Source organism: Herpailurus yagouaroundi, unplaced genomic scaffold (assembly GCF_014898765.1).
Source record: "Herpailurus yagouaroundi ecotype Mexico unplaced genomic scaffold, PumYag 159, whole genome shotgun sequence".
In the NCBI taxonomy this organism is placed as follows: Eukaryota; Metazoa; Chordata; class Mammalia; order Carnivora; family Felidae; genus Herpailurus; species Herpailurus yagouaroundi.
The window spans coordinates 72,989,929-73,017,179 of record NW_024412400.1 but is presented as its reverse complement, the minus strand read 5'-3'; the positions used below and the strand labels follow the sequence as shown (position 1 = coordinate 73,017,179).

Below are 27,251 nucleotides of genomic sequence, written 5' to 3'. Positions count from 1 at the left end.
GCTGACTCCTATTCCATTGTATGTGTGGACCACATTTGGCTTACCCGTTTATCTGTCAGTGGACACTTGGGTTGCTGCCATGTTTTAGCTATTATGGATAATGCTGCTATGAACATGGGTGTGCAATTATCTCAGAATTTCTGGATGGCAATTATGGTAATTATGTTTCTGGTTTTTTAAGGGACCACCATAGTGTTTTCCATAGTGGCTGTACCATTTTACATTCCCACTAACAGTGCACTAAGGTTCTAATTTCTCCATATTCTCACCACCACTTGCTATTTTCTTTTTTTGGCGACAGTCATCCTCATGGAAGAGTGTGAGGTGGGATTTCATTGTATTTGACATGCATTTTCTTAGTGATAGATGATGTTGAACATCTTTTCATGAGCTCATTGGCCATTAGTATATCTTTTTTGGAGAAATGTCTATTAAAATCCTTTGCTCATTTTTGAATCAGTTTATTTTTGTTGTTGTTGATGAGTTTTAGAAATTTTCTATATATTCTAGATATTAATCCCTTAGCAGGTATATGATTTTGCAAGTATTTTCTCCACTCTGTGGACTGCATTTTAACTCTGTTGATATTGTCTTTTGGTGCACAGAAGCTTTTAATTTTGATGAAATCCAATTTGTCTATCTTTTGTTGCCTGTCATATACAATTAATCATTGCCAAATCCAATACTGTGAAGCTTTTGCTCTTTGTACCTGTCACACATCTATGTGGGACTCTGTAATTTGCCAGTATCATACAATAATTCATTGAAAATGTAATATCAGATCAAAAAGAAAAACTGTTAATATGTATTACAGAAACATCGTTATTGTGTTTATGGGTATGATGTAGGTTAAAAATTAATATGTTCAGAACAGAACTTCTCAAAAAAGAAATTACCTTATAAGATGTAAAATAAATATATATAATTTCTGTCTGTTAACTAATAAATAGCTGGATTCTTTAAAAGCCACTGTGAATAGAAGTTCTAGTGATTTAGAAGCTCTGCGGAAAAATATTTCCAAAGTAAAGAAGGACATTCATGAAGAAACAGCAAGGTAAGAAAAAAGATATTTAAATATGTTTATAGTTTTTGACTACTTCTAGAAAAATTATTAAATATTTAAGTTTTTGTTAAATAACTGAAAAATTATAGCTACTAAATTATTAAACGTGAAAATAAATTTTCCTGGGTTTTTCATCATAAAGGCTTAGGAATAATATTTTTGTGGCTTATTAAATATGTATTTAATAAATATATAGGGTTTACATAAAGGTAATAGGTTTATGGCAAAAGAAACCTTCAAGTTATATGAAGATAAACTATTCCTTGTTTGTTTGTATTAATTTTTAGACATGTTTTCTATTTTTTCTTCATAAACTCTCTCCAGGTTACACAAAATTAAAAATCATAATCAGATTGTAAAGAAAAAATTAAAGCAGATAACTGAGAAAACTATGTCTGTAGAAGAGAAAGCTACCAATTTGGAAGATATGCTAAGGGAGGAGGAAAAAAGTATAAAGGTAAGGTTTACTTTCAGTTTTTAAAGAGTCACAATACATTTAGCAATAGTGAATGACCCTTGCGATTATGGGATAGGAGGTCTTTTAAGAGGCTCTGCTTTCTGTTGTGATCCCATTTGTAATTTGTAATCAGAATTTTGAGTTGTTAGACCTCTTTTTATGTGTGGCTTTCTAAAGAGGTTTCTGACCTTCTCTTAAAGCTTCTAATTCTCCTTTAGCTTCACGTTAAGCATTAATATGGATGTCTTCTTTTGAAGGTTACAGGTAGCCCCTCTACCTTGGATCTCATCCCTTCCCAATGCCTAGTGTGTCCACGGCTCTGCTTGTCATTCATATGTATGTTCTTATATTGTAAACGTACCTGGAAAAATGCCTGTTTTACAATTGATTTCCACTTTTACAGTAGGCTGTCATTTTTTTGTTTTGTTTGTTTGTGATCATATTCCACCACCCCCCCCCCCAGGGGTCTACAGTTATTGCCTGTATTTCTTTATCATTTAATGTCTCTGACAGTCTGGCACCATTTATTAGTAAATGGGCTCTTAAGTGCTTTACTTTACTAACTCTATTGAAATCTCTTTGACATCTTGGTAGCATTTAGGCCAATTTTGAGGAACTGGAAAAGGCTGGTTCACCATTTCCTCTTTGAAAACTTCAAAGTGACTTCTGTGACCTGACACAATTTGCACTACTTCCTGCTTTTTTGCCTTCTTTGAGGGGCAGCTGAAGATCATGGCAAAAATCCCCCATTTGCTACATATCCAGTATGGTTTCACTTATATTTAGATACAATCCAGCTTCTGCAGTATGCTGTTGTATATTTAAATTTCTGAATAACAAAGTCATGCATCAATATGGACTTGAGCAGTATTTGAGTCCAAATCACACAACATTATTTTTAAAAACTTATGTTTTTTGTGTGTATGTGGTTTTTTTTTTTTTTCTCCTAAGAGAATGATTTTCAGTTGTCCATGAGATGGGACTATATTAGAACTTACTAGAAATCTGTAAAGACTGAAATTCATATGAAATAGGACTTTTGATGATGACATTAAAAAGGAATTACATTGTAGGGGCACCTGGGTGGGTCAGTCGGTTGAACGTCCGACTTGGGCTCAGGTCATGATCTCACCATTCGTGGGTTCGAGCCCCACGTCGGGCTCTCAGCTGACAGCTCGGAGCCTGGAGCCTGCTTCAGATTCTGTGTCTCCCTTTCTCTCTGCCCCTCCCCCATTCACGCTCTATCTCTGTCTCACAAAACTGAATAAAAGTTAAAAAAATATTTAAAAAATGAGTGACATTGTTGAAATTAGCTACATTAGAAAACAACATAGGATTGGCAGTGTATGTGTGCTGCTTGTGCTGTAGCAGAGTTATATTCATAGTCTTGAGTTTTGTAGTTCTTTGGAAAAATCCTTTCTTTGGAGATGTACTATGTTATTAACCACCAAGCACTGACTTTAAAATGCCAGGCAATCTTTGGGAAGGAGTTAAAACTAATAAAAATTGTCTATTATATAAAAGTGAATTGTATAAGATTATATTAGATTATATTTCTTTGTGAAAATTTAATGTGCCAATCACAGATTTTTCTTTTTTTTCATATTGAAGTTCATTTGTTGCCAAAGGGAAATATGCTTATCTGGCTGTAAGAGCACAGAGGGAAATTATTTCAACATTTTAAAATGATAACTTTCAGGGGCGCCTGGGTGGCGCAGTCGGTTAAGCATCCGACTTCAGCCAGGTCACGATCTCGCGGTCCGTGAGTTCGAGCCCCGTGTCGGGCTCTGGGCTGATGGCTCAGAGCCTGGAGCCTGTTTCCGATTCTGTGTCTCCCTCTCTCTCTGCCCCTCCCCCGTTCATGCTCTGTCTCTCTCTGTCCCAAAAATAAATAAACGTTGAAAAAAAAATTTTTAAATGATAACTTTCAGGGCACCTGGCTGGCCCAGTCAGTAGAGCATGCACTCTTGATCTCAGGGTTGTAACACCCCATGTTGGGTGTAGAGGTTACTTAAAAATAAAATCTTAAAAAAATAAAATGATAACTTTCAACAGATGTTGGCATGGGAGACCTATTTGAAGCCTTGAACACATGGTCATGAAGCCTTGAGGTCAAGACAAATCTGCCTCTTGAGAAATGAGCAGTGGGAATCAGGGACTGGTTTCTGTTTCCTAGAAGGCTGCACGTGTGGGGAGGCCAACTGGAGGCAAGGTGTGAGTAAGGGGTAGTGCCAGTAGTGTGTTGGGCCAGCTCTTACCAGCTCACAAGAGTTGATAATTATATTTTCTGGAATTTTGCAAGTCAGCTGCTAAAGATAGCTATTATTAGAAATTAAATTATATAGACTTATAATTAAATACATAATATTAAAAACAAAGTAATCAGTACTGAGCACTCATCACTTCCAAATTATTTTACTACATTTTACTATTATCTGTTTATACTCTTAAGTTTAAGGTTACTTCCATTTACAGTGTACGGTGTAACCTCTGTACAGTAGAAATGCTACATAATAATCTGCTACTGCATATCACATCCCAACTCTGCATTTAGTAGAATCGTGTCAGTAGCTTGAAATTGGCCAGATTGGGAATACTTATACAGTGAAAATCAGCTTCTTCCCCCTAATCTCCCATCTGCTGGAAAGCTGGTGGTGGTGGTTAAATATTTACCTGCTCACCACTGGATAGTGTCCAGAAGAAGGTGGGAGATTGAGTGATGTGATTTCTTCCCTGTAACACTCTCAAGACTTCAGCAACTTTTGTGAACTTACAGGCTGTGTTTCAGCAGTATATTTTCTTTTCTTTCTTTCTTTTTTTAATGTTCATTTATTTTGAGAGAGTGTGAGTGGCGGAGGGGCAGAGAGTGAGGCACAGAGAGAATCACAAGCAGGTTCCATGCTGTCACCACAGAGCCCAACCTGGAGCTTGATCCTACAAACAATGGAATCATGACCTGAGCTGAAATCAAGAGTTGGATGCTTAACTGACTGAGCCACCCAGGCACCCCTATTTTATTTTCTAAGGAAACCAGTGAAATAGCCAAGTTCCAAGGTCAGAGTGACATGGGGTAGATTAAAGATGATAGATCAAAGTGAATGATGTGGGGATAGAAAACTGCTATTCTATCTACTAGAATAGAGTAGACTACAGGAAATGTTGGAGATGTACTGAAATTGTGGGAAGGGCATTTTTATATTCTGAAGGGCTAAATGTTGGGGGGTTAATTTGTGACCTCCAAAATTATAATGTTCGTATAATAAAACCTTTCAAAGTATTATAATTTCATTGATCACTATTATTCTTATCATCAGGAAGTGCAAGTTCAATTGAACATAATGAAAGATGTGCTATTTAAGAAAGTTCAGGAATTACAGACTGAGACAATGAAAGAAAAAGCTGTCTTATCAGAAATTGAAGGAACTCGTTCCTCTCTAAAGCACCTCAACCATCAGTTACATAAACTGGATTTTGAAACCTTGAAGCAGCAAGAAATTATGTACAGTCAGGTAAATGATACTCTTATTAATATCTTCCATATTGATTTGTTATAGTTGTGGTGGTCAGGATACTGCAGTGTCCTGAAAAAAACAAAGATTTTGAAAGCACTCTTGGAGGGATAGATGGATGCTGAAGATGGGGTTTCATGTTTGGTCAGTAGTAGGGTAAGGGAGCCTTAAAAACAATTTTTTTTCTTGATTTGAAATAAACTGGTAAGAGGATAGACAACTCTAGTGAGGGACAGCCATGCTTTAAAGGAACATAGGGCAAGCGGGCCTGGACTGAAATAAAACAAGGAGTGAGATATATGAGACCTGGAAAAATTGAGTCTTAGCTGTGCAAACATAGACATCCCACCCCGACCCCTAGACTGATAGTTTAAAAGTATTTTAAAAGTTTTTCTTATTTGTTCTATTCATAGATTCTGTCTCATGAAGCCTTAATATGACCCCTCTCTACATCTTAATTTCCCTGTCTAATGTATTCTTAGTTTCTCAAAATTAAAGGTGCTAAAGTATTATTTAAGTCGGGGCGCCTGGGTGGCGCAGTCAGTTAAGCGTCCGACTTCAGCCAGGTCACGATCTCGCGGTCCGTGAGTTCGAGCCCCGCGTCGGGCTCTGGGCTGATGGCTCAGAGCCTGGAGCCTGTTTCCGATTCTGTGTCTCCCTCTCTCTCTGCCCCTCCCCCGTTCATGCTCTGTCTCTCTCTGTCCCAAAAATAAATAAACGTTGAAAAAAAAAATTTAAGAAAATAATACTTCATTGGAAGTTCGTTAAATTTGAGCCATTTGTGGCTAACAATTGGTGACTCCTTTTGTGTATCCCTTAGAAAATGGACCCTCGAAAATCCATGTCCTTGTAAATCTAGTGTATTTACTGCAGTTCCATCCTAGTAGTAGGGGAAATACCTTCCTAGCTGACTTCTTATATTTTCAGAAGATTACTTCTATGTCACTATTATGTATCTTGGTTATTGAAGAATAGTTTGCTATTTCTCCGCTTAGAGTTAAGAAGGATTTTATATTATAAATTATTGAAGGATTAAAGTGACTTTAGTAAATGATGACACCTAAGACTAAACTTATAAGAAAGTGTTTATTGTGTTTTTACATTTGTAGAAATCGTTTTAACTTTGTTTGTCTTTACTATCTTTTTTAAATTATGTAATAGGATTTTTACATTCAACAAGTGGAACGCCGAATGTCACGATTAAAAGGAGAAATTAATTCTGAAGAAAAACAAGCTCTTGAAGCAAAAATTGTTGAACTTAAAAAGACATTGGAAGAGAAAAAATCTACATTTGGCCTTTTGGAAACACAGATCAAAAAGCTTCATGTAACTTAGTCAAAATACTTTTGATGCTTTAAATATCCTAGTCATTAGTTACTCTGTTTTAAGTCAACATGTTCCTAAGACTTTACTTTGGACAGGATGATTGCCAAGTTACCTGCATATATAACAAACGTATGAACTAATGTTCATGTTTCTATACTGACTATGAGAGAGAATATAACATTACCATTGATTATGCATTTAATATATTCCAAGTATATTACATGTCTTTAGCATTTCATTTAATCTTTATCAGTGTCTTGTGAGGGACATATTATTATTTGTGTGACAGATTAAGCAAATTGTCCATGGTTATACAACTAGTATATGGAGAACTAGGATGTGATCCCTGGTCCATCAAAATACTCTTAAATAGTACCAATGATTTAAAACATTGATAAATTCCATTTTTGATTTTGTTTTTTTCCAGATTACTTGATTGCCCTTTATCACTGAGATGACCCTTTATAGGTCATCTGTTGTTGTTATTCATATATTTACTTGGTAACAATATTTTGAATGACTATTTTGTTAATAAGGTAAAAATGTTCTTCACCTTTCAGTATTTTAATGTTTATGTCATATAAAACCTGTATTAAGGGAACCTATGTAATGTAAAACCTATGTTAAAATTTAACTGGAAAGTAAGAGTGAAGGAGTGAGATCATGGATCTGAATGGGATGAGAACCCCAAAGAATTTGTCATTTACAATTTGAAATGCTTGTGTTGAGTGTCCTCTAGTGGTTATAAAAAGAATTGCTCTGAATTCCTTTAAGGCTACCAAGGTGAAAGTGAGCTCTTATTTTGTAAAACAAACAAACAAACAAACAAATAAATATTTATTTTAATATATTTTTTAGTTAATATATAGTATAGTAATGATTTCAGGAGTAGAACCCAGTGATCACTTACGTATAACACCCAGTGCTCATCCCAACAAGTGTCCTCCTTAATGCCCATTACCCACTTAGCTCATCCCCCCACCCAACACCCCTCCAGCAACCCTCAGTTTGTTTCTCTGTATTTAAGAGTCTTATGGTTTGCCTCCCTCTCTGTTTTTATCTTATTTTTCCGTCCTTTCCTCTATTGTGCTCATCTGTTGTGTTTCTTAAATTCCACATATTAGTGAAATCATGTTATTTGTCCTTCTCTGATTGACTCATTTCACTTAGCATAATATATTCTACTTCCATCCGTATTGTTGCAAATGGCAAGATTTCATTCTTTTTGATCACTGAGTAATATTGCATTGTCTATATCTACCACATCTTCTTTATACATTCATCAGTTGATGGACATATGGACTCTTTCCCTAATTTGGCTATTGTTGATGGTGGAAATGAATTTTTAAAGATATTAAAGCTAGTTAGCCTTCTAATGAAGGTTTGCTCTTCTAAATAGTAGCATGACATTGTGAAGTCATTCTGCATTACTTCTCCCATCCCACTCCATCCACTCCATCCACTCTTTTGCATAATAGAAACAAAGTCCTTCTGGTGGAAAATCACCTTCAGTTAAAAGTTTTTCATTCTAAAAGTTAATTTTATGAAATGACATGTTTATAAAAAAAATTCTTACTGCCTTACTACAATCTTAGGCATTTAAAAAAAATTTTTTTTGAGAGTGAGACAGAATGTGAGTGGGGGAGGGGCAGAGAGAGAGGGAGACACAGAATTTGAAGCTGGCTCCAGGCTCTGAGCTGTCAGCGCAGAGCCCAACATGGGGCACAAACTCACAAGCTATGAGATCTTGACCTGAGCCAAAGTCAGAAGCTTAACTGACTGAGCCACCCAGATACCCCTACAATCTTGGGTTTTGATTTCTCAGAGAAATATAGGTAATGAGAAAGGCATAGGAGGGAGGGAGAGAGGAAGAGAAAGAAAAAGACAGAGGGAGAGAGAAATAGAACTACATCTTGAAACTAGAATGTTTTTGCTTTAGATGCCCAGACAGGACTGAGAGCACTAACCTTGTTCTGAGCTCTGGGTGAGTGGAGAGATGCAAACTGTTATAAAAACAGTAAGCTGGTATCTGGGAATGTGTGACACAGTTAAGCATCTACTGGAATTAGATCTTTTCTAGCATTTTTCTCTCTAGCAAGATGTGATTATACATGTAATTAAATAATAGTAGTAATACATGACATTTCTTTGCGTCAAACACTGTTGTATATACCCGTCGACAGTAACATCTTTAATCTTCACAGTAGCCTAGGGAAGTAGGTATTTTTACCATCTCTATTTTAGAGATGAGGAAACTGAGGAAGAGATTACCCACCAGGGTCAGATGACTAATGTGTAATTGAGGCCATCTGATTCTAGAGCTTGTGCTGTTAACAAGACCCTATGGTGTTTAGACTGTTAAGGTTTATACCTTCTGTGACTTGGGTTGCATCAAATAATGAACTTCCTCCTCATATTTCTACCCATAAATGGCAATCATTCAGTAATTCAGGTTGAACCATACATACTGTTTCCCAGAATTAGAACCTAAGCCAAATCAATAAAATCAATAGGTGATAAAATGAAAATGTTTCTGTGTGAATATATCCATGTATATTATATTGGAAACATTAGAATGTGAAGAGTGAGATTTAAAAACCCAATTATCATAAATATTCAATGGAGCATATAATTTAATGTAAGATATGTTTAATAGTATGTGCTTAATGCTATTTAAAATATGTATTTATGTACCTTTTCCCCCTTTTTACAGAACGATCTTTATTTTATCAAGAAGTCACATAGTAAAAATTGTGGTGAAAAACAGTCCCTCATGACCAAAATAAATGAACTAAACCTTTTCAATGACAGATCAGAGAAAGAATTTAATAAAGCCAAAGCTTTGAAACAGGTGCAGTAAAATCATATATGCATATATTAAAAACCACATGTTTTAATACTAATTATAGAAAAAATTTAAAATATATCAAATTATAAGGAAGTAAACTAAATAAGTCACTATAGTAGCTGTATACTAGAGAAAGTGTTAAAGTTATATTATTTCCTTTCAGTCTTTTGAAGAAAATTGGCTTTATATATATTATAAAAAAATGGAAAATATATGATCTCTTTCCATGTATGTCTCCAAACATTAAATATTAAACATTAAGTATTCTTTAAAAATTATTTTTAAGGGCTTTCTACAGGTTATTGCTGAAGTTACCATAATTTAGTTAACTGTCTTCTGTTTTTTGGATACGCGTTTATTTCCAATGTTTGGTTATTCTGTTATAGTAATCTCAGGGGTGCCTGGCTGGCTCAGTTGGAGCATGTGACTCTTGATCTCAGGGTCATGAGTTTGAGTCCTACATTAGGTATGGAGCCTACTTAAAAAATTTTTAAAAAATAAAAAAACATAAATAGTATTATATACCACGGACATGTATCATTGTATAATTGTTCAATGAGTTCCTTAGGGAAAATTTCTAAGTGTATAATTATGGTCCAAAAAGAATGAATATTTTCAGTATCTTGAAACTATTTTCAAGCCTAATTGTTTTCTAGAGGATTCAGTTAATACGCCCACCAACAGGGTGTAAGCATTCTGTTGCATTCACCACCAGTAAGACTGGATATTATAATTTATAAAACTGTTGCCAATTTGATGGGCAGACATGGTATCTAATGGTTTTAGTGTAAATTTTTTAAATTGGTGACACGTGAAAACATTTCATGATTAAACATAAAATTTAAAATATTTATGTTTAAATAAAAATATTTAAAACATTTTTTCTATTATGATATATTCCATAATCTTTCTTTTTTGGATCTCTAGTTTATTATCTTGGCCTATATTACCATTAGGAGATACATACACACACACACACACACACACACACACACACACACACACATATACACACACACACTTTTTTTTTTTTTAATTTTTTTTTTCAATGTTTTTTATTTATTTTTTGGGACAGAGAGAGACAGAGCATGAACGGGGGAGGGGCAGAGAGAGAGGGAGACACAGAATCGGAAACAGGCTCCAGGCTCTGAGCCATCAGCCCAGAGCCTGACGCGGGGCTCGAACCCACGGACCGCGAGATCGTGACCTGGCTGAAGTCGGACGCTTAACCGACTGCGCCACCCAGGCGCCCACACACACTTTTTTTAATGTCTATTTTGAGAGAGAGAAATAGAGAAAGAGAGACAGCATGAGTGGGGGAGGGGCAGAGAGAGAGGGAAGCACAGAATCCAAAGCAGGCTCCAGGCTCTGAGCTGTCAGCACAGAGCTCAATGTGGGGCTTGAACTCGTGAACTGCAATATCATGACCTGAACCTAAGTCAGACACTCAACCAACTGAGCCACCCAGGTGTCCCAGGAGGTTTATTTTTTTTATTTTTTATTTTTTTATATATGAAATTTATTGTCAAATTGGTTTCCATACAACACCCAGTGCTCATCCCAAAAGGTGCAGGAGGTTTATGTTTTTAAGTAGCTTTGCAAAAGACCTTCATACGTAAAAATATTAACTCTGTCATAAATATTGTCAATATTTTTTCCATTTATGTTTAAATTTTTATTTAGGTTTTTGACATTAAAAACTTAAAAAAAAATTTTTTTTTAATTTATTTTTGAGAGAGGCAGAGACAGGGCATGAGCAGAGGAGGAGCAGAGAGAGAGGGAGACACAGGTCTGAAGTAGACTCCAGGCTCTGAGCTGTCAGCACAGAACCTGACATGGGGCTTGAACTCACAAAGCACGAGATCATGACCTGAGCTGAAATTGGACACTTAACCAACTGAGCCACCCAGGCGCCCCCTTAAAAACTTTTCTTGACATCAAATATTTAAGTGTTTTTCCCTGCATAATTTTTATGCTTAGGAACTTCTTTATCATACTAAAAATCAAACAAATGTTTACTATTCCAGTAATTGCATTGGTTTCATCTCTTAAATTAAGTTTTTCGTGCTTCTGGAATTTATTTTTGGTACATTTGAGATGTATGGATCTTATCTTTTCTCCAACTGAAAAGCTATGTTTTGAAATAATAAAGTCTTACATTCAGGAGGGTTTGTTTCTATTCTGAAAATTGATCTATTTGTGTATTCTTGTATCAATCCCCTATCCATGACTGAATTGTTTAGAATAAAACTTTTTTACACATTATTTTGTGAGATTTAATTTAGAATATAAATGTGCTAATCCATAGGGCTTTACATATTTCCTAGATTGTAAATTTCATTTTTGGGAGTGACTTCTTTCTTTTTTCTTTTAGTAAAATTTAAATTTCAAATTGAAATATAATTAAAGACTTGAAATAACTATAACCCCTTTCTTAAAATAAAAAACGAAGAAAAACCATCACTCAGAGCAATCTAAATTTAATCCTACTTATCTTGGTCAGTGGTCAAATTAGAAAATGTCGTATTTTCAAGTTTGACATTTGTGGCAATAACAAAAAAATTTTGGTTTGGGTATAACATTAATTATTTCAATATCTGACAATTTTGTTGTTGATAGGATTTGATGATAGAAGACAACCTTTTAAAACTTGAAGTTAAGCGTACTCGAGAAATGCTTCACAATAAGGCAGAAGAAGTACTTTCTCTGGAAAAAAGAAAACAACAATTACACAGAGCTATGGAAGAAAGAATTGAAGAAATTAAGGTTCATAAAACAATGCTTGCATCACAAATAAGATATGTTGATCAAGAACGGCAAAACATAAGGTAATAATTCTAGTTTTAAAATACTGCTAAAAGTTTTTGAAAATGTATGTCTGATGTTAGAAGAACTGACTGGATGTTTATCTTCTCCTTGTTTGAAAAGGCTTTTAATATATAGGGCATATTTTAGTCATAAATCTATGCTTTTTCCTCTCTATCTTTTTTAGAAAATTAATTAATTATTTAATATACATCCAAGGTAGATAGCATATCGTGCAACAATGATTTCAGGAGTAGATTCCTAAATTCCCCTTCCTCATTTATCTCATACCCCCTCCCACAACCCCACCAGCAATTTCCCCCATTGAGGATAATTTTTAAAAAATAAAAAAAACATAAATAGTATTATCATATACCATACTCTCCCCCTATTTCTATCTTCTTTCCACAAGCAAAAACAGCTCCCTGCCCTCCACGGCTTCTTTTTCCCCAAGTTCAGCTCTCTGTGTAACATACCTGTCAAGTTCTGTGGTTCAAGTTTTGCATATTGTTTTGTTAATCCTCAAATAAGTTTTGTAGGTATGCAAGATGGATTAATGTTGATCTGGCTGCATTTCAGGGATGAAAGATGCAAAATAAACTTCCATGCCCTTCCACCATCTTGGCCTCTCTTCTCTCTTTCCTTTGACTCACCCTTCATTCTTTAGATCATCTTTTTTACAATGAGATCAATAATTCTCTTGGAACTGATTTTTGTGTATGGTTTGTGTTAAGAGTTCAATAACATGTTTTCCTTTATGGATACCCAATAGCTGCATTTATTGAAACATTTTAGGGGGTTTTGCGTATATTTTATAAAAAAAGATTTATTCCTAGCTACGTGCTATTTTTAAAAATGTTTCTGTCAATGTTATCTCCTTTTAAATTTCATTTTTGGTTTGTTGCTGGCATTGTAAGAAATACAGTTGATTTGTATATATTAAGAATCCAGCAACTTGCTTAAATTTTTATTAATTCTGATAGTTGATCTGTAGATTCTGATTTCTAGGTATTTCATTCACATCATTTGCAGTGACAGTTTTGTGTCTCCCTTTTCAGTCTTTTAACTTCTCTTTCTCTTGACTCACTGCCCTTGTTATCTAACCTTTAGGTCAGTGCTGACTAGCAGTGGTGACTACAGGTCCCCTTGTCTTGTGCCTGATTTTGAAGGCAAAATGTTCATTGCTTTATCATTAAGTATGAATTGTAGAATTTAAAAAAATACTCTTTAGAAGATTATGGGAGCACCCATCTATTTTGATTCATTGCTAAGAGGTTATTTTGTTTCATCAAAAGTGGATGTTGACTTTTGTTATGTGCTTTTCCTGTATTCATTGATATGGTGTAGCTCCTTTAGTCTGTTAATATAATTAAATATACTGATTGCTTTTTCAAAGTTCAAACAACATTACATTCCTGGAATAAACAAAACTTGTCTGCCACATACTACATTTTGTATATATCTAGATTTTGTTTGGTAACATTTGTACACAATTATTGCATCCATGGTTATAATTCTCCTTTCTCTATTGCCCTTGTCAAGTCATCAGATTATTAAGGTTATGCTGGCTTTCATAAAATAATTTTGTGTGTTTCTTATTTTTCTATAGTCTGGATAAGGCTGTGAAAGAGTAAAATTATATCTTTCTTGAATTTTCAAAGATCTTACCAGTAAAGCCATTGGAGGCCTTTTTTAAAAAAGATTTTAAACTGTTGGTTCAATTTATTTATTGACAATAGGACAGTGCGTATTTTTTATTTATTCTTGAGTCAGTTTTAGTTAATTATATTTTTTCCTAAGAAAAATTTCCATTTCATCTAAATTTTCAGTTATTGCCATAAAACTGTTCGCTGTATCATTTTATTATTATTTAAAATTTTTTTTAATATTTATTTTTGAGAGAGAGAGAGCGTGAGTGGTGAAGGGGGCAGAGGGAGAGGGAGGCACAGAATCTGAAGCAGGCTCCAGGCTCTGAGCTGTCAGCACAGAGTCCAACATGGGGCTCAAACTCACAAACTGTGAGACCATGACCTGAGCCAAAGTCAGACACTTTGCCACCCAGGTGCCCAGATTTTTATTATTTTTTAATAGCTATAGTGTTTGTAGCTTTTCATTCCTGGTAATGGTTATTTGTGACTTCTCTGTTTTAGGAGGGATCATCTTTCTTATAGTTAATGAATGTTATTACTGTTTGAAAAAGAAATGTTTCTTGATTTTTTTCTATTGTGAATTCATTTTCTATTTTATTAGTTGCTGCTGTCACATTTATGATTTTTTCCTTCTATCTTTGTGGGTTTATCTTGATGTTCTTTAACTTCATGAGAGTGATGGTTAGCTAATTATAATTTTCATCTTGAAGGCTAAAACAAGTTAGCTATTTCACGCAATTTTTTTCTTTAAGGGCCAAATAGTAAATATTCTAGGTTTTGTGGGCCATGTGGTCTCTGTTGCAACAACTCAACTCTGTCATTGTAGAGTGAAAGCAGCTATAGATACTAAGAAAATAAATGAGCGTGGATGTGTTTCAATAAAATTTTTGGGTGCTGAAGTTTGAATTTCCTAGAATTTTTACTTTTCATGAAGTATAATTTTCCTCTCATTTTTTTTTTTTTTTGGAATAACTTTACATTTAAAAATGTAAAAGCCATTCTTTGCTCATGAGCAGGCAGGATGTTTTGCTGACCCTAGATTTTTATCACTGAGTAGTTCATTTTCCATTGCACACATCTACCCCAATTTATGTGTATATTTACCTATTGATGAACATTTGAATTATTTCTTGTTTTGGCTATTACAGATTAGGCTTTATGAATATATGTTTTCTTGGTATGAATATATACTTCCTTTTCTCTTGAGTAAATACCTAGAAGTGGATCATATGATAGGTATTCTTTTTGTCTTCCCTGTCTTTCATTGGCTTTACTGAATTTTGTTTTTCCTTTGTTTCCTCTTTTATTATTTGGAATATATACATTCTAATTTTAATATTTTTGTTGGTTATTCTTAAATTCAAAAGAAACTTTAACCTTCCCATTTCTCTGTGAATATTGAAGATTAATTAGCCTCTGATTTTTTTCATTCATAAAAGAGATAAGACCTTAGCATCTTTTATTGCTATATTTCCTCTCTCCAACTTTCACATATTATTGAAATCACCAATTATAGTTTTAGGTTGTTATTTATTGTTTTTAATATTATGTCTCTATTTTTAAAGAACTCCTTTGTCATAACTTGTGTTAAACTGTACAGTTGCCAGCAAGAATTTCAATGTAGCTATACACTTTTTTTGATTTAATATTCTTTCATGTATCCTTTGTCATCCTATTTTCTGGATTCTCATTTCATTTCTCTGGAGTATGTTTTGAATTATTTTCCAGAATTTGATGTTTTCTAAAATTTTTGAGTCCTTGCATGTTTAAAAAAATTTTTTTTTCAACGTTTATTTATTTTGGGGACAGAGAGAGACAGAGCATGAACGGGGGAGGGTCAGAGAGAGAGGGAGACACAGAATCGGAAACAGGCTCCAGGCTCTGAGCCATCAGCCCAGAGCCCGACGCGGGGCTCGAACTCACAGACCGCGAGATCGTGACCTGGCTGAAGTCGGACGCTTAACCGACTGCGCCACCCAGGTGCCCCGAGTCCTTGCATGTTTAAAACATATTTATTCTACTCATATTTAAATTACAGTTGAACTTTGAAAGCATTATTTTCTATTCTTCTAGATGATAGTGTTGTTTATGAGAGAGAGGTCTGATTCAGACTAATTCATTTTATTTTGTATGGTGTCTGGTTTTTGTTTGCTTTCTGAAAAGGTTTGGGACACTCTTTTTATCCTTAGGGTTTAAGAATTTCCCTATGTGTCTGGGTGGTTCTTTTCATTTTTTATTTTTGTTTTTTCATTTTTCTTGTTTGAATTTTGGTGAGCTCTTGCAGTTACTTCATTAATGCTTTTCTTCAGGTCAGGAAAATATTTTTCTACTAGTTCTCTAATTTTTTTCTCATACTATTCTCTGTTTTCTGATTTGTTGGCTCATTTTTAGTGGATATTGGTCTTCTTAGATCAGTCTTCTGGATTTCTTAATTTTACTCTCATTTTAAAATTTCTGTTCTTTTTATTCTACTTTTAAAGATAGTCTCATTCTCTGTCTCCCTTTCCACTTCCTTTTTGCCTGCTCTTCATTCTCTGCCCCTCCTCTTTCTCTCTAGATCACTGATTTAATCTTTCTTATTTACTACAATTAAATTGAAAAGGGAAAACTATTTGCAAGGATTTTTGTTCCTTCATTGGTCCTTTCTTTTCATACTAGCCCATTCTTGCTTTATGGATAGTTTTGGATCCAAATTCTCTCATCTTTTCGAGACACTGGGATACTTTGAAAGTTCTCTTTTGTCCCATGCATTATTTTTGTATCTCCTAGGGTATGTTCTGTGTTTGCTCATTTTGTTCTTTTTATTTATCCTGTTAACTTCCCAAAATGTCTGATAGTCTTTGGCTTTCTGTTATATTTATTAACAAGTGTTTCATTAATAATCATGATGATTGATATAGTTAGCTGGTATGTGTGTCTTCTGCAATTAGGTACATCTTTTTTTTCCAGCTGGTCTCTCCTGTAAAGGGAGGACTGCTTGTAGGTGCTGGACTAATCTGTCCCTTCAGGGTCATAAGCAGTTTTTCTCTGAAGAACTGAAGGAGTTTATTTTGGGTGATAAAGACTTTATTTTCTTTATGGATGGAACTTTGTTTTTTATTTTTTTTTTCAACGTTTATTTTTGGGACAGAGAGAGACAGAGCATGAACGGGGGAGGGGCAGAGAGAGAGGGAGACACAGAATCGGAAACAGGCTCCAGGCTCTGAGCCATCAGCGCAGAGCCTGACGCGGGGCTCGAACGCACAGACCGCGAGATCGTGACTTGGCTGAAGTCGGACGCTTAACCGACTGCGCCACCCAGGCGCCCCGTAACTTTGTTTTTTAATAACCTCCACTTTCATGGGGGCCTGGAATTACATCATGTTCTTTTTTACTTTTCTCTCCAGCTCCAACATACAATGCTAGGAACTTTCGTAATTTGGGAGGTTCTCATTGGAGCATAAATAATTCCTGCCAGCATTTCTGTATACTTTGAGGGGTTGAGGAGAGTGGCCCAAATGTTCTGTAGCAATCCTTTTATTAATTACTTTAATAAATGGCCTCAGAGATCATTCTTGATCTTTTGCTTATTTCTGGGCTTGAATTTTCTCCACACTTCTTTGGTGAAACATAGCTCCTTTTTTTTTTTTTTTTTTTAACTTTTTAAATGTTTACTTATTTTAGACAGAGACAGAGTGTGAGCAGGGAAGGGCCAGAGAGAGAGGGAGACACAGAATCTGGAAGCAGGCTCCAGGCACTGAGCTGTCAGCACAGAGCCTGATGTGGGGCTTGAACCCATGAACCACAAGATCATGACCTGAGCGAAGTTAGATGTTTAAATGACTGAGTCACCTAGGCACCCTGGTGAAACATGGCTCTTACTTCTGCATTAATCTTCTGTACATATCTCCATTTTCCCCCCATGTCAGTCATATGCCATTTGTTTCTCATTTTTTTTGTGAATTCATGACAAAATGTGTCTTTCTTGTTCCCAGAGCTGTGGTGGGTTTTTTCCCTTTATTCTTTAACATTTTAGGAAGGAGAGATATACATGTACTCAGTCCACCATCTTAAGCTGGAAGGCCAGTTATACAAAGGATGAATGAATATTTTTTCATAATACAGCAGTAGTACTGTTACTGCAAAGCTGTAACTTCTGTCACTTAATATATTTTACCACCAACTTTTTTTAAAAAAATTTTTTTCAACGTTTATTTATTTTTTGGGGGACAGAGAGAGACAAAGCATGAACGGGGGAGGGGCAGAGAGAGAGGGAGACACAGAATCAGAAACAGGCTCCAGGCTCCGAGCCATCAGCCCAGAGCCTGACGCGGGGCTCGAACTCACGGACCGCGAGATCGTGACCTGGCTGAAGTCGGACGCTCAACTGACTGCGCCACCCAGGCGCCCCTCCACCAACTTTCTTTAAGAGTAAGAAAACTGGTAGGTTGAAGATCTCTGTTTGCCATGGTTAGATGGTGCACCTTCATGATGTTGTAGTAGGCAAATGAGTCATTCTTCATGTTGCCATGCAAATATTAGCATTATTAGTATTATTATAAGTTTCAAAAAGTTCATAAAATAGGAATTTACTGGAATAAAAGGAAAAAATAATCAGCATATAAAAATTCTAAATCTTGGGAGACAATTCTTCGTGGGTTTCTCATATTTCTATATGCCTTGCAAGGAACGGTACTAAGTTTCCTGTTCTGGACTATCTTTAAAAAATCTTGGTAAAAAACATATCAAATATACCATCTTAACCATTTTTAAGTGTACAGTTCAGTGCTTAATATATCTTTAATATTCACATTGTTGTGTCAGATCTCCAGAACTCTTTCATTTTCTAAAACTGGAACTCTATATGCTCTACACACTAAGCTTCCATTTCCTCCTCCCTTCAGCCCTTGGTAACCACCATTCTTTCTATGTGAATTTGACTGCTTTAGATACTTCATATAAATGGAATCATGCAGTATGCTATCCTGAGGCTGTGAAGTGATGTTGTGGTTTTGATTTCCATTAAACTATCTTCTAAAAGATGTTTGGATAGTGCCAGAGAGCAGCTCCAGCAACCAGGGGTTCCTGAAGGATGAATGGCATCAGCGAAAAAGTGAAAACAAAACAAAACAAAAATAAAATGGACATAGACAACAGCAGTGTGTTGAACTGGCCGATTTATTGTAGCAAACGTGGCATTATATTGGCTAGCGATTTCCTTGTAGCATATGTCATCTATGTTTTGACCTAATTTTGAAAATGTTCCTATGTGGAATCAACCTTTAAGAAATAACATGGCGATTTTCTCATAATGTCCCGCCCTTTGATTATTGATTAATCTCTTACATTATTCCATTATGGACCTGCGTTTATCTATAATCTTATAATTATAAAGCATTTGCTTTGCTGTTTTCATGAAAGGTCATCTCTCTCTCAACACCTCAAGTGGAACAGTTACAGGGACATGACCTCCCAGTTGTTTTTTTCCGAACCACTTGAAGCCAGAAGAACAATGTGTTTGCCTCGGTCCGAGGTGCCAGGAAGGGGCCGAAAAAGCCTTAGAAACCCATGCCTCATACATTCTCAGAGAGACAATGCACCTAGGAACCAATGAACCATTCTGTACCTTAACCGACTAGGTTCAGTCATCATCTGGAATGCCTCTGGGGGCCAGGTGGGCCTAGGGGTTGAAGTCACCTGTGCCCAGAGATACACTCCTTAGGTGCTGGAGTGGGGCTTTCAAATCCATATGTCTCTCCTTCACAGGCCCTCTTTGCTGACAAATGCATGAGGTTATCCTTCCTGTAAGTAGAGGAGTCTCCATAGGGGATGGCAAGGGCTAAATGTAAGGCCGCACAATTTCTTGCGGAACCTTATTTTATTTTCTTTCCTAATGGTTCTTTTCCCAGGGGGCCTGTCAAGGGCAATTCCCCGACAGACAATACCCCAGGTACTTTTATTAAGGCCAAATTACCTAAAAGCGGGAGTACAAGTACTGTCGGTGGGCTGCCTTGCAGTCACCAATCCGTCCACAGCCTGGGCCTTGCCATCAGGCTGGGATAGCTCGGCTTCCAGCAGGACACCAAATAGCTTCAGAAGCTAGAGGCAATATCCTCCCTGTGGAGTAAATATTGAATATATTTGCTTAGTTTCCATTATAAAATATTTGGCTTACCTAGCTTGAGGTTTCTCAGCTGTGATACAAACCTGTGGTGTGTGTAGCATCCATTTGAGCCCCTTCTCAGCTTCATGGGATTTCAAGAGCACTGCAAGCAGGAATCTCATGGTGCTTGGTATGCCATAAATGATAAAGTCCTTTTTCTCTGACCTAGGAATCTTGTGCCAACATCTATGCCAACATCCATGAAACCATGGCAGGCTAACTTCTTAGCTTTCAAATAGGGTGAAGCCTGAGACCTTCCCACTAATTATAAATTGAAAAGAAAGAACACATTTAACCTGTTTGATTTCAGTAGTAACACAAATGTCTTATATAAGAATACTGTAGTCCTTTTTAAAAAAGTACGTTATTTGTTTTTCAGTGCTTAATTTTTCTTTTTCTTTCCATTTTAGTGCTGAGTTTCATGAGAGGCTAAGTAAAATTGATAAGCTGAAGAACAGATATGAAATCCTGACTGTTGTTATGCTGCCTCCTGAAGGAGAAGAGGAGAAAACACAGGCCTATTATGTAATAAAGGTAATCTTAATCGATTCATAGTTGTGATAAAGTGAAGTATCTTTTGTACTGGCAAGTATCTTGCCAGCTCTTTGTGAATAACCAAAATGTCATTGTTTTTTGGGTTTTTTTGCCATGCAATTTCATATTTCATGGCGCACTCATAGCTACTAGATTAGAGCTATAAAACATTAGTGGTTAGGTGGAGGTACTGAAGGTATTTTTATACACCTTGAGTCCAGGAGGTCAAAGAGGGGTCTGGACGACTCTTTGATACTTTTTTTTTTTTTTTTTTTTTGGCTATCATTTGTGTCATGTCAGTTTCCCTCATTTATTCAAGATTTATAATCTATTTTATCCTAAGACCTGCATGTCTTTAATAAACACTCATGTAACAACCTGTTCAACACCTCAGGCTCAAAGCTTTACTTCCCCATAGCTATCTGCTCATATGGCTGTATCCTAGACCACATCATCCCCTGGAGCTACACCACCTTTGAATCTTATTCTCCAATTTACCACTGCAGCTCTGGTAAGGCAGATATCCAGAGAGCAAGAGGACTGTTCCTTTGCCTTCATGTTAGATGGGAGACAGACACATCAGGTGAATCTGCTCTGTTCTGATGTTTGAGAGTTGTCTGCCACTTCATGGTTATCTTTACCTAGTAACCCATAAGGAGAAATGGAGAAGTGATCAGAAATCGGATGCATTTCCCTGAGTACTGCTATATTCATCTTTCCCATGTAGAAAATACCCTGAATAGGTGTGATTTACCTTACACAGAGGTCTGGGAAGTTACTCAAGACACTAAAAGGGAATGGAAAATTTAATTCATTTTTCCTCTATCATACACTGATAGGAGTGAGAACATCTCCCAATTCACACCTTTAGAGGATGGCCCTCATGGATGGATGTTCCCTTTCCTTTGAGTTGTATTTAATCTTCCAAGTTGCCTTCTATAGCCCTTCTTTGAGCATGCTCTTAACAGACGCATGGAGTAGGATATGCCTGCCACTTTGCCTCAGGAAATTCCACTATGTGAGAAAGGAGTCCCAGCTGTCAAACCCTTCTTGTAACTCATCAGTCTGTATTACTTGAGGCTTCTGCCCTATACTAATGAGACTTTCCTCCTCTCTGGTTTTGAGAGTCTCTGAGGGGTGAAGGGTAGGCTCTAGTCTGTTCAGTGTTGGGAAGAAGGTAGATGTTGCAATTCCAGTTAAGTTTCTCTTTTAACAAGGGCTGTGATGAGTTATCTAAAAGCACTGGTGTTAAGCGTGCCTCCATCATCAAGTGAACTTGAATAATTTATTTAATCATTTGGGGGTGCTTAGTTCCCTCACTTGCAAAATGAGGATATTATTACTTTTGCTGTGAGAAGTAAATGAAGAAATATATGTAAAGCTCTTAAACAGTGCTTGGAGTAAAATGAGCCCTCAGTAAATGTTAGCTGTCATTATTTTTATTGCTGTGATGATGATGGTGGTAATAATGCATCCATTTTTCAGGAAAACAGGCAAATTTTTTGAGGAAAAGAGTATATGCCTTCCGTTCACAGTGAAGTTGCTAGATAAATGTCACTATAAGGGATATATAAAATGAATAGAGGTGATCAGTTACCTTCCCAGTTTCCTAATGCCACTCCACTTTCCATCCTCTCCAGGGTCCACAGCTTGCCACATTATTCCATGTTTCATTGTATAGCATATTTAAATGTTTTACTCTTAACACTTACATGTGCCAGATGTATAAAAATGAAACTATTTCTTTGTAACTAAACTCAATGTATCTTACATAGTCCTTATAAGGAAACAGCTCAACTCTGACCACAATTTAATGAAACTATTAGAAAATGAAATTACTAGAATATGCTTTAAAATGCTGACAGAAAGGAGTAAATAAAAATTTCACCCTAATATCAGCTTTCTAAATCTACGATAAAAGGTATACATTCTCTATTCTCTTAGAGCCAAAAAGGATCATGGAGTGTCTAGAAGTTTAAGGTATATATGGAATTAGACCAGAAAATATGGATAAATGTACAAACTCAGCACCTTTGTTTGACAAAGAAACTGAACTTGGAGAAGAAAAGTGAATTGTTACCCAACTCACTTGTGGGAAACCCAAAACTAAAATCTAGCTGTTTTGATTCATTCTAGCTTTCTCCCACTACAGTATTTTTCAAATAAAAAACTTGCCAATTCTATACTCCATGTACCGGAATTATAATTTACCTAAGAACTTTTCCTAAGCTATATTTTTTATTATGTACTTTTTACTACAAAAATGTGTAACATATTTTGAAGCATAATAAATACAAGTGAAAATGTTAAGAGTTAAGGAATTACCAATAATTTTTTAAATGACCACTTTCTGGTTTAAATACACATACGTAGGGATTGAATAAATTAACAAATGAAATTATTAGTTGATTTTGATTAAAGATGTCTTTTGGCACTTTTTAATATATATGTACTATCCCTGTCAACCTTTATTTAGAGAAATTCTTTGAAACTTTTTGGATTCAACTCTTGACAGCCTAGCCCAGTGACAGAGTTAAGCTGGAAAAGTCACTGAGTATGTCTACTACTGAGGAATATTTGGTTTTCAGCAATTTATAGACTGTATTTTTTCCCAGCCACATTTAGCAATTATCTTTCTCTAATTTTTAAAATTTATTTTTAAAATATGGTAAAATACACTTAAAATTGGCCACTTTAACAATTTTTTAAGTGTGCAGTTCAGTGGTATTAAGTACATTCCCACTGTTGTGCAACCAACACCAACATCCATCTCCAGAACTTTTTCATCTTCCCAAACTGAAACTCTCTACCCGTTAAACACAGAGTCACAGTTTTTCCCTCCCCTCAATCCCTGGCAACCACCATGCAACCTTCTGTGTGTGAATTTGACTATAATAGGCATCTCATGTAAGTAGAATCATGCAGTGTTTCTTTTAAAGATATGGAATGCTTCACAAACTTGCATGTTATTCTTGTACAGATGTCATGCTAACTTTTTCTATTCTGATTTTAATATGTGCTATTGAAGTGACTACTCTGATTTTAATTTTACTTAACTGTTCAAAGATGTTGAAATCCTGGGTTGGAAATACTAAGCATGTACTTTCCTAGGTGTACCTTGCTCACCTCTTTTATTCCTGACTTAAAATGAGAAAGTATTCCTAAGCCTCTTTCAGGCCAGAAACATACATTCTCCTTATTGAATATCTAGTCTGAAGCCACCTCCAAGTTAACCCTATCTCCACTAAAGTTTATACCTGCTTTCTGGTAATTTTTGTTGGAAAGTCTTAATGCAAGCTTTGGTTAGTTACTACACTTCCATCACAGTTTGTATCCTATGTGCTATATTTGAATGTCTTGGGGATTTAGTGTTCTACTCTAAATCAAGTGCAAGAAATAAATGCTTGATGCTATATGTAGGCCCCAAGGTAAATTGGTATTGTTGTGAGTATACTATTTCTTGCCCTGAAAACAGACACTCTCCCCCATAGTAAATAATTTTATTCAATCAGTTCTATTCTGTATTTCATAGGCTGCTCAAGAAAAAGAAGAACTTCAAAGGGAAGGTGACAGTTTGGATGCTAAGATCAACAAAGCTGAAAAAGAAATCTATGCTCTAGAAAACACCTTACAAGTGCTGAGAAGTTGCAACAACAACTATAAACAGTCTTTTAAAAAAGTGACTCCATCTAGTATGTGGGAGTTATTAAAAATTTTATATGAATATATGCAATTAAAGCTGTAGCTATTTATTTAAAAAAGAGGAACATTGTGAGACAAGGAAAACAAGAATGTACCATGTTTGACGGAATCAGAAAAACTAATCACCTCCCCCCCCCTTTAAAATAAGGGCTAAGGTGTTATTTCTATTATTCTAGTGATATTGAATTCTCACTTTTCTAGGGAATTAATTTCAAATGTGAAGAAAATGGCAGCATATTGGCTATGTTGACAAAACAAGAATGGCTACTACATGACCATATTGATTTTCAACAAATAGACATAAGGAATTTAACCTCCTATAACAAAAAATGTTAGAAGTTTAATAGAAGATTGAAGCTTGCTTTCTACACAGCATGTTAAAAATTTAAGAATTCTCTAATTCTAGGTGATGAGTATGAACTAAAAATCCAACTAGAAGAACAAAAAAGAGCTATTGATGAAAAATACAGATACAAACAAAGACAAATCAGGGAACTACAGGAAGATATCCAGGTAAATTCTACACACTTTAGTAATAAGTCCTTAGTAAAAGTTAACTATCATTATTATTACACCTACTATCTCGTTATCTTGTACAAAGAAGACAATTTGTTTAGAGAAATAGAGAGTAAAAGTCTCATTTGAATGAGAAAAAAAAAGATAAGTGACCAAAGTGTTAAATAAATTAATTAAAACCACAATACTCAGCACAGGATGGACTGCTGATAATGACTTCTTAATTAGCTGATGAGCTATAGCTAATTATCCATTACATTTTATTTAATAAATTTTTATTTCATTCAATTCCTTAAAGATCACCTTAAAGATTGCTCCTTAAACAAAATTTGAAAGATAAAAATAATCTAGTAGAAAGTAGTTACTAAACCACATCACTGAAAGAGAAAACAATGTGTTTGGTAAGCAAGCTCTAGATAAAAACAAATGAATTAAAATTAAATGAATACTTAAAAATTGGCAAGTTGTAAGTTATTGATTCTAACCAATAAGTATGTTTACACTTTCTTTTCTGCAGAGCATGGAAAATACTTTAGAAGTTACAGAACACTTAACAAATAATGTCAAAGAAAAATTATTAGAGAAGCAGGCTTTTTCATCTCAACTACATAAAGAAACTGGGGAGCAGAAGCCAAAATTAGAGAGAGTAACTAAACAGGTATCACTGTCTTTTTAAAAACTGACCTTTGATATTTGTATGTTTTGGAGTTACAAATGGTAACTCCAAATCCTCCTTCATCCATCCATCAAAAAATATTAAGCTCTGGAAAATAGGCTTAAGTAATAATTGACTACTATTGACCAACAGTGTGCAAAACTCACCAGGGAAATCCGACTTTTGAAAGACACAAAAGATGAAACACTAGAAGAACAAGACATCAAACTTCGTGAAGTGAAACACTTCCACAAGATCATTGATGAAATGCTAGTCAAGGTCACTGAAGAAAATGCTGAAATCCATATTATCCTTCAAACATACTTTCAGCAGGTAGTAACAGTACCTTCTAGTTAAAATATTTTTTAAACACTTCATGAAATAAACAGTTTATGGCATTTATCATAAAGTGAGGTCTAACCAAAAATATTCTTCTGAAAATGCAGTGGTACTAATTATCGCTGTTGAATATCCTTCCAGAATGGTTTAGAACTGCCTACAGCTGGTAGTAAAGGTAGTCGCCAGACTTCTAGATCACCTTCACAGACTTCACTGTTGTCAGCAAGGTAAGTGGAGGCTTAGAAACCACCTGTTAATAACCCTCTAACCTATGCAAACACAGAGCGATTGGAACTGCCAGTGCTCTCCTGACCCTTACCCAGTATGTCAGTGTCACATATGCAGAAAACAGCTAGCAGGATAAGACTCTTCTGATTTGTCTGATGTCAGTTTCTATTCGGGCATGGAGTGCTTTGTGACTAGCAGCTACTGCAGTAGGATAAAGTATGGAATTCTGGAGGTTACATCTTGCATGGTCAACCCTGAGTAGGGGAATTGTTTAAACCATAAAAAGACAACTTAGATGTACAAACATATGGAATATGATTTTTATTATTGGAAGTACGTTATAAATTTTTAAGTTGCCAGAATTTTACTTTGTTTTTCCTGCTTTATTTTCCTAACAAGGAAATGATTCTTTACTTTGGCAGTTTAGTTTCATCCAGAATTCTATCAGGTAGGTAGATGTTTAACCAACACTCCTGTACTTTGCTGACAAAATGAAGTTAATGATAATCCTAATTTTAAAATTCCTAATCTCCTACACTCAGTAGCCATTTGCTTTTCATTAGTTGCCATAGAGCTTTCACAAAAAGGGACATCCTAAAATGTTGTGTTTGAAGTAAAACAAAACTGTTTCTACATAAACATGGGAAGCAGTCACCTGGACGTTGCTGTACTTTCATATTTTTAAAACTTAGCATTTCAGAATCATATAGCTAGTTATGCTTTTCAAATGACCCCATCACTTTATCCTGTCAATAGGACTCGCATTTTCTTCTGTCTTCAGTTACATATTGTTATGGTCACTCTTGCCAGCACCCAAATTCCCTTGGCTCTCGCTTTATCTTTTATGCATAATGACTTTTGCAAAACCTTTAATGCTTAATGATTCCACTTCTAAAATGATTATAGTTGAAAATATTTTTCTCAGATTTGTTGAACTAGTTGAAACTGTATTCTTGCCTTTTTTTCTTTGAACTAATTTTTTTAATGGTTATGCTTTTAAAATTTAGTAGTACTATTAAGAATATATACTTTTTGATTTCTTTATTTTCTTGTGGGACTATGGTATCATTTGCTATTAGTTAGGGGGTCTCTACTGATACAAATTTTGAATTTAAAATCATGCTTTTTTTCCCTCTAGATCATCCAGAAGTACAAGTACTTCTGCTTCTCAGTCTTCAGTTAAAGTATTAGAGCTGAACTTCCCAGACTCTTCTCCAGGAATTGGTAACACAAGTAATAGGCCAAGTGCTACCAACATCTCTAGTAATGGTAAAAACAAAAAAGGCAGCAAATAAACATCTTAATCTCTTTTGTAGAAGTTGTAAACACAAAAACAAAAATCTTACTTCAAAAATAGTGAATCTCCCCTATGCTTTTGGGTGCTGTGTAATGTTATAATCGAGGCCTAATGAAATCATGTTTAGAAATACATAATGACTAGACCAAAGTTTAATCCAGTGGAAGATGTGAAAGCTGTT

General features: G+C 35.4%; 1 protein-coding gene across 1 annotated transcript in view; it reads left to right on the top strand.

Annotated features, from left to right (window-relative positions):
* CCDC39 (coiled-coil domain 39 molecular ruler complex subunit) overlaps nt 1-27,251 on the top strand; it is a 46,046-nt gene extending 18,795 nt beyond the window's left edge. The window contains exons 8-20 of the mRNA XM_040480831.1: nt 951-1,054; nt 1,388-1,520; nt 4,835-5,029; nt 6,191-6,355; nt 9,069-9,206; nt 11,823-12,031; nt 20,210-20,333; nt 23,866-24,025; nt 24,442-24,548; nt 25,069-25,209; nt 25,360-25,539; nt 25,687-25,772; nt 26,912-27,251. Coding sequence (XP_040336765.1) covers nt 951-1,054; nt 1,388-1,520; nt 4,835-5,029; nt 6,191-6,355; nt 9,069-9,206; nt 11,823-12,031; nt 20,210-20,333; nt 23,866-24,025; nt 24,442-24,548; nt 25,069-25,209; nt 25,360-25,539; nt 25,687-25,772; nt 26,912-27,068 — 1,899 coding nt within the window. The 3' untranslated portion in view covers nt 27,069-27,251. The remainder of the gene's footprint in view (nt 1-950; nt 1,055-1,387; nt 1,521-4,834; nt 5,030-6,190; nt 6,356-9,068; nt 9,207-11,822; nt 12,032-20,209; nt 20,334-23,865; nt 24,026-24,441; nt 24,549-25,068; nt 25,210-25,359; nt 25,540-25,686; nt 25,773-26,911) is intronic.